Source organism: Xiphophorus couchianus, chromosome 18, assembly GCF_001444195.1.
Source record: "Xiphophorus couchianus chromosome 18, X_couchianus-1.0, whole genome shotgun sequence".
Taxonomy (NCBI): Eukaryota; Metazoa; Chordata; class Actinopteri; order Cyprinodontiformes; family Poeciliidae; genus Xiphophorus; species Xiphophorus couchianus.
Genome location: NC_040245.1, coordinates 14,286,422 through 14,298,710, shown reverse-complemented (window position 1 = coordinate 14,298,710; position 12,289 = coordinate 14,286,422). Strand labels below are relative to the sequence as shown.

The 12,289-nt window shown below is 38.3% G+C and overlaps 2 protein-coding genes across 2 annotated transcripts; both read right to left on the bottom strand.

The window, feature by feature from the left end:
- Positions 1-2,235: 2,235 nt before the first annotated feature.
- foxg1c (forkhead box G1c) lies at positions 2,236-4,117 on the bottom strand. The gene has a single exon (XM_027999680.1). It carries the CDS (start codon positions 3,657-3,659, stop codon positions 2,481-2,483), a length of 1,179 nt encoding a protein of 392 aa, XP_027855481.1. The 5' UTR covers positions 3,660-4,117; the 3' UTR covers positions 2,236-2,480.
- A 3,187-nt stretch (positions 4,118-7,304) lies between these two features.
- pglyrp5 (peptidoglycan recognition protein 5) lies at positions 7,305-10,615 on the bottom strand. The gene is made up of 4 exons (XM_027999681.1): positions 9,266-10,615; positions 8,973-9,168; positions 8,766-8,884; positions 7,305-8,657 (listed from the first exon to the last, which is right to left on the bottom strand). Exons 1-4 carry the CDS (start codon positions 9,276-9,278, stop codon positions 8,482-8,484), a joined length of 504 nt encoding a protein of 167 aa, XP_027855482.1. The 5' UTR covers positions 9,279-10,615; the 3' UTR covers positions 7,305-8,481.
- Positions 10,616-12,289: the final 1,674 nt, after the last annotated feature.

Genomic DNA, 12,289 nt, shown 5'->3' with positions numbered 1-12,289 from the left:
GTAGGATTGATTTTCAGGGTGCACGGTTCTATACCTTTATGAAGCGCACCAGAGCCAAGAGACTCAAATCTTAAGATGTGGAGAGCTCAGCGTTACCTTACAGCTGATGGGACATCAGAAGCTAATCTGGAAACACTTTTCAGCTGCCTAATTAAGAGAGCAACAAGCATTAAATCAGATGGGCCAGACAAAGATTTATTCAGCAGAACTATCAACATATGACACAACCTGGAAATCATGTAGGATTAATTTCAAAACTGGTTTTCTGCAGAAAATGAAACATGAACTTTTTTCAGGTTGGGCAGGGGAGGCTGCTGCAAAAATCGGTCTATTAACTAGACAACTTTTCACCAGTTGAAATTTCACAATGATCTCAATCTGGCTTAAGCCATCTTATGAATTCATAAGAATGGGGATGAAGCTGGAATCTATGTAATTGGAAGCATCGATTTGATTTGATTTTGAGCAGACTGAATTCTCAATGACTGCACAGTGGAGCAGTTTGCCCAGTTGCTTTGCGGCAAGAAAGTCCCGTGTTTGAATCCCGACCAATGACTTTCTGCATGGAGTTTTATCTTTCACAGTCCAAATACGTGCACACAACATGCACGCCCTACTTTAAACATTTTTTTTTGTGCAACATTTTTGAACCGTGTATTTTTTTCATTAACCTTTATAAAAGACTGCAATATAAGATTGAAGTTAGAGATTTTACCGTAAAAAAAAAAAACGTAAAAAACGCTGAAGCGTTATTAAAACTTTTTCAATTAGAGCGAAGCATATCAATCTGCACCGTCCAGAACGCAACATAAACATTTTTGCAGTTTTGATGTGCAAGGAGAACCAGAAACAGCCTTTTTAAAGTGTCTACAATTCGGTATCTCTGTCATTTTCAGTTCCCTGTCAGCGCAGACATCAGCACCAAGCTCTGTTCATGAAACAATAATTAGCTCAGTATTTATGTTTATCAGGAGACATGTTACAGGAAGGTGATTAGCAGAACCAGATCTTCTCACATCTCCTTATGCAATTAAAACACCTCGTACGCCTATTGACTCCCACCTCTGTCCTCCACGCTTTTTCCCTGCCGACACTATTACTCATGCCACTAATGAAAATATCCACCTGCATCTACCCAGACAGCGAGTTTGCCAACAGTGAAGTTACCTGATCCAGATCCGTCTGCCTTAACCACAGAGCGACTGTGACTGACGGGCTGATGTCTTTCTACATAAAAGCGCTTTTGTTTAAAGACGAGGCAGCCGTCCAGGGAGAGGTGCGCTAATCTGTTTCCCCAAAGATCTCATTTGGTTTTTTTGTATTAATTTGTGGAGGATGGGCGGCGGCGGAGGGAAGGTGAGGGAAAGTTTAACAGTCAGTGATGAAAGGACATATAGCCAAATACTGATCAAGAAGATCTGCACCACTGGAAATGTCGTGTTTGATCACTATAATAATAATAATAATAATAATAATAATAATAATAGACAAACATTCCACTCACAGGCTGCTATTCATATATTATTTTAAACGGGTAATTTAGCCCATCTGTTTCCCTTTTGCGGGCTCAAATCTCCAGAGTGAAACGCTTAATAACGAAGCCAAATAGGAACAATCAACAACAGCATAAGGCTTTAATGAGGAGGGAAGAAAACACAATTTAAAATGCATTATTTATCGTTTAATTACATGTAAAGTAATTAAACTAGGAATGTAATATGTTTTTTTTTTTGTTGCAACAACGATGAAACCGAATAAGTGCAGCAAATGAACAATTTTAAATTTCATAATGTTTATACAATCAGCAATCTTTAAATTTACAATTATTTTTGGCTCTTTTGGGCTAATTAAATTCTTTTCTTTGAACTAAACATGTTTCTTGCTGCTTTGTAGTTTACATTTAGCCTGGACTCCTTTTAAAAACAGCATTTATACCTGAAATGTGTCGCTGAGCAGAAAGGAATCACTGCAAACGAACATTTTCCTCACTGATATCCCTTTTGCACTTACTTGGCATCTGCTCACCAAACGTGCGCACAAAACTTCGAACACACCCAAGCGAATGCGTGGGAAATAATAACACATAATACACGATAACAATGTATGTTTCAGCTAGAAAGTGTTGCACTATTAGTTATTTTTTAGATCATTTCTCTGTCTCATTTATACTGTTATTAAATATAATTATGCGCATTTGTTTGGAGATAAAGGCGTGCGTAATCAGATAGGCACAACTTAAGTAGTGTAAGCACCAAGAGACTGCTTTATTTACAACATATTGCCTGGCATTAATAATCTTCGAGTTGCATTTCCATCTTACTATAACACTTAACATTTTCGCAGGTTATTCGTTCATAGCAAAACTTTCAGCATACACTTGTCAGTTTAGGTTGAGTTGTTTTTTTATTTCTTCAATTTCTGTTTTTCATGAATGCTACATTGATGTTTTTTTTTCTTTCTTCCGACGTAGTCTCATTTTTTTATATCCCAAAAGAAGGGCTTGAGCTGACTTGAGGGCAGTAATTTGGAAAGTCAGTACAATATCCTCCCAGTTCTGAGTGCCCAGCCTTGGACAAAAGCTGTCCAGTCTTGGAAGCACCGCACTCCTCCGGACACGGACTAAATGCTGCTGCGCATGGTATTTGGTGGGAGTAAAAGTAGCTGGCCTGTCCGGAGATCATGTTAAATGAGCACGGGTCCGACAAAGGCAGGGTGCACGCGGGGATGGACGTGGCGGAGAAGGAGGCGCAGGCGGAGCCGATCTGATGGCGCCGTGACTGCGCGCAGCTGACTCCGATGTAGGACATCTCCTGGCGCGTCCGCACGAACCTGTCAGCGTCTGCAGTGCTTGCTGCACTCAGCCGAGTCTGATGAGAAACCACCGAGGCAGCGTGGTTGGACAGGCGCGGCTGGCCGCGCAGGTAGGTCCCCGCGCCGACATGAGCGCGCACCGGTGCTTGTAGAGGAAGGAACGGCGGCACCGGCCAGTAAAACGAGCTTGCTGCGGCTAATGTAACACTGGCTGCCGTGTTGGGGGGCATCAGTCGACCTCCCCCTCCTCTCTTCAGACCAAGTTTGCTCCTGGAACTGACCGTGGCTCTGCGCCGGAGTTTCCCAGACGTGTCGCCGATGAACACATCGTCACTGCAGGGGTCCAGCATCCAGTAGTTGCCCTTACCGGGGTCATCGTAGTGCCGCGGCACCTTAACAAAACACTTGTTCAGACTCAAGTTGTGTCTGATTGAGTTTTGCCATCCCTGTCTGTTCTGTCGGTAGTAAGGGAAGTTGTTCATGATGAACTCGTAGATGCCGTTGAGCGTCAGCCGTCGCTCTGGACTTTGGCGGATCGCCATCATGATGAGCGCGTTGTAACTAAAAGGAGGCTTCTCGGGTTTGACGCTTTCTTCCTCTTCTGTTTTCTTTGCTTCCCTTTTATTTTCCTCTCGCTTCGGAGGTTTGATATCCTTTTTAGAGCTTAGTTTGGAGTTTTCGCAGCTTTTGTCGCTGTCAAAGTTCTCCTGACAAGTTTTCTCAGAATGAAGGGAAGGAGAAGAGGGCGAGTCCTGGTCATCCACCATCCCTTCTCTTCTCCACAGCAGACTGCTGATGCTGAAAGAGGACTTGTGGAATAATCGCTGCGGAGTTTTTAAATCCTCCATCTCAATTTGTGCGCACAGTCGCTGCCTACAGTCGAGCTGCCCGTGAAACTGCGGGAGGGCGCGTCACTGAGCGCGTATAGAGCAACGATGAGCGGATTCAAAGTGGTGACGAGCTAAGGACGTGCTGACCAAAACTTGCCAACACATGCGCATAATAGCAGCAACACCGGCAAAGCTGGGCCAAGGTATAAGCAAACTAAGCCCATGCCGAGGCAATTAAATCGATCTTCTAAATCAAATATGAGCTTTCGTTTTAATATTTTTATGACAATTTCCTAAATAGTGAATTTCAAAGGTTTAGAATCGTGTTAAATGTAAATATTACGAACAATAAACAGCGTGACAAATGTTTAAAGGGGAATCTCTATAAGGTGATAGTTATGCTCAGGCAGCCACTAATGCTACAAGTTTAGTGACTTTCAATGATTATGGTTATTTCATTTCATTTTTAATTTTCATTTTCTGCACTCTGGTTCTATTTATTAAACATTTGTGAAAAACAGGATCGTTTTGATGCTCATTTCAGGACGGAAGACATGTTTCAACTGCACGCATGCTTTCAGATTTCCACAGGTGAGAAAGTCAAGCTGCACGTGTCACAGAAACAGTGATGTGAAAATATACATTTGTTCTCTCTGTCTTACTTAAAGATCGTAAATCAATTTTTTATGCCAACCATTATCAAAGTAAACACAAAATCACTTATTTCTAAGGCCCTTGGACTCAAGTGAGCCACAGTGATTGCAAGCATTCACAAATGAAGAAGACATGAAAGAGTGGTCAAGTATACCTAATCCTTACCAATATTCTTAAATACCTTTTTACAGTACTGAGTTAGTCAAGACTTTAGTGTAACCACATATCTTTATGTTTATTGTTTTTTTAAATTAATGATTTAATTTAAGCAGTTGAATTTGAAGATCACAGAGATTCGTTGCTGAAATGTTCCAACAGCTGGCGTTAAATTGTATCATTGGATTGACTTTTACGTTAAATACGAGTGGAAATTTACGAAAAGTCCTCCTTATGTGACAAGAGAGAGGATGCTGAAGGAGAATAACTTTACACTTTTGAAAGTGTAAAGTTCAGAAATGTTCTTTTTCAGCTTTAACTGAGATGATATTCTTATTCTGAAACAAAGTTGTTATTCGATTCTGGACTTTGTTTGACATAAATTGCTGACCAAACATTAAACAGTGCTGTAGGTGTTTGTGTGTAATTGCACACAGGAAGCTCACATTCGTACATGGGCCAAAGTGAAGAGGTAACTTGGGGATCCCCACGTGGTAATGAGTAATCCTTAGATCACATGGAGAAATCCTGCTTTACATGACCAAGAAACAGTGTGACCTAATTTTGGCACGTGCAACACTGCACAATGTTGTGCTAGACAGTTCGTTTTTTAACGTGATAACTTCAATAAACTGATATAAACAAAATCATTTCTATTATGTGACTTATGAATACATTCTGAGATGAATGGGATTAAAATATAACATCTGCAGACTTTTTTTTTTTACATGCAAAACTATATTATAAGTTTTGTTTGTGTCTCACTGTTAGGATGTTGCCAACTTCACGTGTGACAAATGTATTTTTTTACTATCTTTTGTTTTTTTCAGTATTGTAAAATCTGTGGGTGAGGCCATCCAACTTAAGAATATGAGAAAACATTTACATCAAGCCTATTTTAAAGCATCAGACCTCTGTGAGAGTGTTTTCCACAACAACTTTACATCCAAATCTACCCAGTTTTGATATATGAGGCCTAGTAAACACATTTTCAAACAATACAAACCTAAATATTTGTGATTTACGATAATTGTTCTGGAGAACAACTAAGTACACTTGAGCTCCTCCTTCTTCACTAACAACACTTACAGGTCACACCATTGCAGGGGATGCACACACACACACACACACACACACACACACACACACACACACACACACACACACACACACACACACACACACACACACACACACACACACACACACACACAATGTGAAACGGATTTGAGTGTTATAAAAAACAAATTTGTTTTACAGCCAATTTCAGGAATTTATTAATTCATTTTTCTCACTAATTAACTATAAAACAAGTTGTGTTAAATGCAAAATGCGCCAATGATAGTAGGTACACGGTCAATTCAAATAATAGACTAGAATTGCTTTGGTGACTGAAGCAATGTATCCAAACCTAATTTAATAGCAACATGAAAAATAACTCATACCACAATGCCTGTAGCACAAGTTCCACCCAAACTGTAAACCAGACACTGCAATCTGGAGAGAAACAAAGGTTCACGCTGTCAGTCTGCATGACTGATTGGTGAACTCTTAGTTGCAATTATAACACTTAGTGATGAGGTGAAACTCAAGCCCTTCATACCCTCCTCTCCCCGGGGCTGGACTCACCTTCTCCTTATTTCTCCATTAGCATATGTACCTCAGAATTCAACTATTCAAGATGTTACTGATAATTTAATAAGTTGTGTGCTTTTGTACATATAGTAAATAGTTTTACAACCTTACTAACACCGAATCATACCTGATTAAAAATAAAAAGTCTCAGAAAACCCGAGACTTTTTATTTTATTTTATTTTATTTTTACCATGATTATATTTTGAGGTAACTTTCGTCCTACGGACAATAAATCCAATATGTAGATTTATAAACACTGCTTCACAGTTAAACTGTTCATACTACGTAATTCGGAGATGAAAAGGTTTTCGGTAAAAAGGGGGGAAAATAAAGTTAAGCAGATAAGAAATCTTAACACTTTTAATTATGTGTTGGCATCCCAACTGCTCTGGAGGCTCTAAGTCATCTGCTGTCGCGTCCATTTTTGAATCCTCTAAACACATCCCTGGATTAAATTACATTTTGCACGCAGTTGCATAATTCTCTATGCACAAAATTGTTTTTGGTGAGCTTTTGCGTTTCTTCAAAACTTCAACTACTGCACTGAGTTGTCTTTAAAATATCTGAGGAATAAAAACCAAATGAGCTTTTGAAGATCTGAAGAATTTGGGATAGATGACAAGATACAAGAAGCGCAAATATTTTCATTGGGTGAACGGTGCTACAAAATAATTTCTTTTGTTCTGAAAGCAAATATACAGATATACATATATATATAAAAAAATCCTTATTTATACATCGCACCGAAACTAGATATAATCAAGAGTGTTTGCTTGCTTGTTTCCATCAATCAGAATCCTTGTTTGAGTTTCACCAGGCATCTGCAGATATCATAACGTTTCTAACTACATGCTATTTGTTCCTGCATGTAGGAGTCACGTTGATACGGAGGCCTCTCTGCACTATCGCCGCGCTACACAAGTGAGCACTTGTCGGGAATGCTTTTGGCCCTGCAGAAAAGGCGCAGCGTTGCCCCAACAGCTGTAATCCTCTTGGATGTTTTTCCTCTGCCTATCGTATGAATTCACGTCTCGTTTTGTTTTGAATGATCTCAGAGACACCATGAGAACAGCATCGCTCTTTCCTAAGATTTCTTTTGTATATACTTTGTTTTATTTGCGATTCAGATGGTGAAAATTGAGCACTGATATTTTTGCGTAGAGCGCTAAAGTAAAAAAGAAAAAAAAAGTAAAAGATAAAAACCCCACAAATCCTGCAGCGATCTTACAATATTTTTTATTAAAAAAAATACAACACATGAATAAATACTGTATATGAATTTATATTTGCCGGCACCCATTATGTTAGAATCAATGATTAAATAGAATTTTATAGTCGTATTGCAGTTGAACGCAAGTAATTGGTCAATAGTACAACAGAAAACATTGAGGTTTTAGTGTTGCAGATAAGGAGCCCCTTTTTAAATCTCATCCTTTATCATTGCTCCCTCTGGTGGAGAAGCACAAACCTTACAGGCTGAGGTATGATACAGTTTGGACATTACATTACAACTACTGAATTATTAGTAGTTATTGACTACTCAATAACACAAATTATCTCTTCACCACAGCTCTTGTTAGTAGAACTAAGATCTTAAACAGCAATAGAAAGTTTTTCCTCAAACTTGATAGGTGGCAGTCAGTCTCACAGCAACTCTGAAGAGCCCTCTGACTAAAGACTGTTGCTGTATGACAGTCTCATGGCTGTCACGACACGCTACATTTTAAATTTCTGGGCAGCAGTGATAATATTGTCCCAAATGACATCACCAACTGTTGGGAGCACAGCTAATCCACCTCACTTGCTTTTGCGGCTCTTCCTTAAATCTCTATCCGGGGTTAGAAAGCCAGGCAGAGAAATATTGGAGTCGGGGATATGATCCCTGGCCATTATGATCAATGTGTGTTGATCAAATAAAAGACAGCAACTGTTGCTCAACTTCAATCATTCAGAACTGCTCCAAGGAGAAATGAAAGAAGGTGCGGGTGAATGTTCATGAAAGCAGTATATCCTGCTGCCTGTGACCTCTTTCACCACGATAATACACTCTGTAGCAAAACAAAAGCTATTCAGGACTAGTTTGAGGAGCAGAACAACATACCTGAGGTATTGACTTGGCCTCCAGATTCCTCTGATTTCAATTCAGCTGAGCACTTTTGGGATGTCTTGCCCAATCTCTGGAGTTTCCACCTCACAACTTACTGGACTTACAGGAAAGTTTCAACTGCCAGTATCTTAGTGTTACGGTTACTTGTCGTTGGCATGAAACGGTCTTGGCGTTTTGACAGCAGCAAATAAAAAATATATGAGTTCTACCCTCATGACCCTGGTTAAGGGTTGAAAGAAATTCATAGTTTAGTCTTCCCCTTTCTCTCTTTCCCTCAGGAGTTTATTTTAAGTTGAGCTTCTCAGTTGTGATAGTGCAGCATAAAGATTTTCTCCAGGGCATTGTGTAGCTCCTAAATCCCTGTGGCCATACAGGGCAAACTCTGGTCGGATGAAGCCTTGTAAAACTCCAGACATTAGCAGCTGTTTGACTGACAATATTGCCTCTTTGCTTGGTGTGTCATCTGAAAATATAAGAAGGCGATCTTTAAAATCCACATGGTTAAGAGATTAGTCAGCATTTAACACCTCTATTCTGTCCCATTGTTAATAAATCCAAAAGGAGTGCTTACTGTTGAAATTGCCCATGAAAGCAATTCCCAGGGAGTCACCGTTGTGACCTTTGGTATGCGCTCCCATCACACCCCAACCTCGGCCCTCAAATAGACTCCCATCTCCGCCAACAAGAAAACTAAAAATAAAAAATTACCACAACATATGTTCACTTCAAAAATGATGTTTCCTTAACATTTAGAACAATAAAAGGAAAATATACTCACTTATACCCAATGTCATCAAAGTGTCTTTCCTTCATATGAAGCTTCTGGATTGCCAGAAGCTCATCTGTACACTCTGCCAGGCCTTTGCAGCTCTGGAGGGCAGTGTGGTGTATCACAACTCTCTGGGCTGGACCTTCCAGGCTCTCCTTTTGCTTCGGGGCCGCTGCTCCCCACTGTTGCCTTGAAACTATGTTCACTGAACATAGTTTAAAGATCGAGAGATAATTAAAATTGCAGGTTGGTTTTTGACTAAAAATAAACAAATACATATATCCATATATAAAAATATATACCTGTTTGTTCCATGAGGCTGTACACAGCAGCTTGTAAGTGTGAAGACTAACCGGGCAGCATGCTGCACACCTACCTTATCAGAGTTTGTTTAGAAGGGTGTGGTTATGGAAAGTACACCTCACATGTTCTTTGTTGTTGCATACAAACAAATTATTATGCAACAGATGTAGCTGCCGGAGTCATAGTCATACAGTTGCCCAACTAGCTGGTAGGAATAAACATACAGGAAATAAGGAGGAAGCGTAATTAAACAGACTGTCACACACTCAGGCTGAGAAACTGGCAATTTTGTTCCAACACATCAGATAGGATTTCAAAAGTTCTTTAAAGTTTTGACAGAAAATCACTGGTGGCAATTTTGAAATATTGATTTGTTTGTTTTCCCAAAGTAGGAAATTGGACAGGACCTTTTAATGAGTAAGGAGTCAGAATACCTTTGTAGTGTAATAAAGAGTAATGCAAAGACCATTCAAGGAAAACATTTTTTACAAAAAGAATAGCAAAATTTCTAAATAGAAAAAAAGACAAACTTTTTCTTGTCTTCAATTATTTAGAAATTCAGCAGTTTGCAAGCCCATAATCATCATTTCTGAGTCAACGTGAGATCTGCCAATGTTCTGTCAAATTACCCAGTAATGATAAAATACCTGACAAAAATATTAACACTCTTTGAAATTTTTCATACTTTTCCAGGTTATAACTGAAAACGTCAATCCATCCTATTGGAATTCTATACGATAGAGCAACACAAAGGAGTGCAACACTGTAAAGTAACTCTAAAGTTAAAGCTAAATAATTTTGAAGACCATGTATACTTTCAATCAATGTGAACTCCTGACTGACAATTATCTGCTACTTTGCATGCTAAGTGTTTAGGTTCTATTGTGAAAGATATACTTTTGCATGACATTATAGATAACCTCTGCATGTCTGCAGGTTGAAGTGAACAAAGTGGGAAGTGAGAGAGTGGGAAGTCATAAGCAATCATTGTAGGAACAAAATCCTTTTATATCCAAACCAGATACCCTCAGCCATCACCTGCTAATCTTCCTAATGGAGAAAAATCCAGAGTTTGTACAGTCATTAGTGCTTAGTGGGGTTTTTTTGGAACTCCAAACTTTCCTGGGTTGTACTGTCTGTGTCTAGATTTAATTGATTATACATTCGTTCAATGTGCCCATTACATTTTTGCTGCATTTTAGAAAACTTAATATATACCTTTTTCTCATGTGCATTGAGTTTGAAGATAAAAAACGTTTACCACTAGAAATCTGTAAACATTGCTCAAATATTAAAACAATGCACTACCAACAGATTAGAGATATTCAAAATTAATTACAGACTTTAAATTAGACGCACAAACAAAAAAATCGCATGAGAACTTCCAAAGTCTACTGACCCGTTCGGTGTGAATTCACGCTGTGATTTCACTGCTTGCAGTAGTACTATTGTGGAAATTTTACTCCTTCCGTATGAAATAACATGCAATTGACCACATGGAAAAAACATTCATTAGTCAAGCTAAAGTACTGCGTCTTGATATTTGTAATGAAATGCATTACAACAGCGTTTTGATTTTTGGAAAAACTGGAACAACATCTCATGTCGACAGAAACGAGGAAGTAAAATGTTGCTGTTTCAAAACTATAAATTAAGTGTACTTTATTGGTGCCGTTGCTTCTGTTTAGTTACAATCTAGACAAAGGATTCAGTGGGTAGTGTCACTAAATTGAAACTTTAACTGAGTTTAAAATCACAGTATCGTTTTTTGGTTTTTTTAAATCAAGATGTAAAACTAATGAAACGACCTGGGAAAAGACATCCAACTTAAGTTTAAGAATTTTCCAATGAAGGCAGCACATTAATATTTGATTCTGTTGGTTTGTTGTTGAAACAGCTTATCTGTCTAACTAAATAATTTCCCCCATAGTGTATCAGAGATTAGGAAAATCCATCAGTCTTAGCTTGAGCTCTGACTTTAGGAAATAACACAATCATAAGTGCTAAATAACGGTGAATGAATCCTGTTAAAGCAGAAATCTGCGATTCATTTGGCTAAATCTTTGACTTTAAAATAATTTCGGTTAGTGCATAAAAAGGTTAATCACAAAGAACTAGCAGTAGATATTCAAGGAGGAAATACAAAGTCACTGCAGATTGTACAGTACAGCTGAACTTATGGTTAATGTGCAAAAACATCATTGTCAGCAGTTTTCATGCAGTCACAGGATTGAAAGTCATTTTTTCTTTGAGTTTTCTTGGCATAGCCACAACTTTTTAACAGAGCTTTGAGCGGATCAGCCCAGAAATTCCATGCTAACCACTTTTATCGAGCTCAAAACCAGTTTTGATGAGTGTTTGTGTTCATCTGACTTTTAGAAACCCAAACTGTGTCAACATAGAATTTTCAGAAACTAAACCGGAACCACTAAGGTCTCGAACCTACCAAAAACTGTCAAAAATTGGGCTTTAAAATGCAAGAAAAACTTTGTGGTGGCAGCATTATATAGATGGTCTGTGCCACTAGTGGTACAAATTGATATATATGAAGGAATGACTTTATAAAGTTCAACTTCTCAAATAGGTTGAAATTTATACAAAGTAAAAGTGAAAACACTAAAACTTTTTGGATTACACAAATCAATTTAAATGAGCATTAATAATAAAACAATTGAAATTTTCAGGCAGGATTATCCCAGAAGTTTGTTGATGGCTTCCAAGAAATTGCATAGATTCACGCACCATTTTCCCCATTGTTTAGTGGGGTATATGTGCAATTGCAACCCTTTATGGATTAAAGAAAATCTTCCATGTTCTTCCTCTCACAATAACAGTTTAAATTCAGAACATAACCAAAGCTGGACCCCATGGTTCAATATTTTAAATAAAATGTCCTAAATTTAAACAAATGTACTAAGAGAGCTTTGTGAAGAAGTAACACAAGCTGAACTTTGTAAATTTTTTAAATAAAAAGTTTAATTACAGACAAAACCTAAAAACAGATTCTTTAAATCTAACAAAAT

Excerpts from the sequence above, each read along its gene's own strand:
- foxg1c (XM_027999680.1), bottom strand. The coding sequence starts at position 3,659 with ATGGAGGATTTAAAAACTCCGCAGCGATTATTCCACAAGTCCTCTTTC.
- pglyrp5 (XM_027999681.1), bottom strand. Across the intron at positions 8,885-8,972 it reads TTTGATGACATTGGGTATAA|TTTTCTTGTTGGCGGAGATG; the intron begins GTGAGTATATTT and ends TTTTATTTTTAG. Across the intron at positions 8,658-8,765 it reads TTTCATGGGCAATTTCAACA|ATGACACACCAAGCAAAGAG; the intron begins GTAAGCACTCCT and ends TTATATTTTCAG.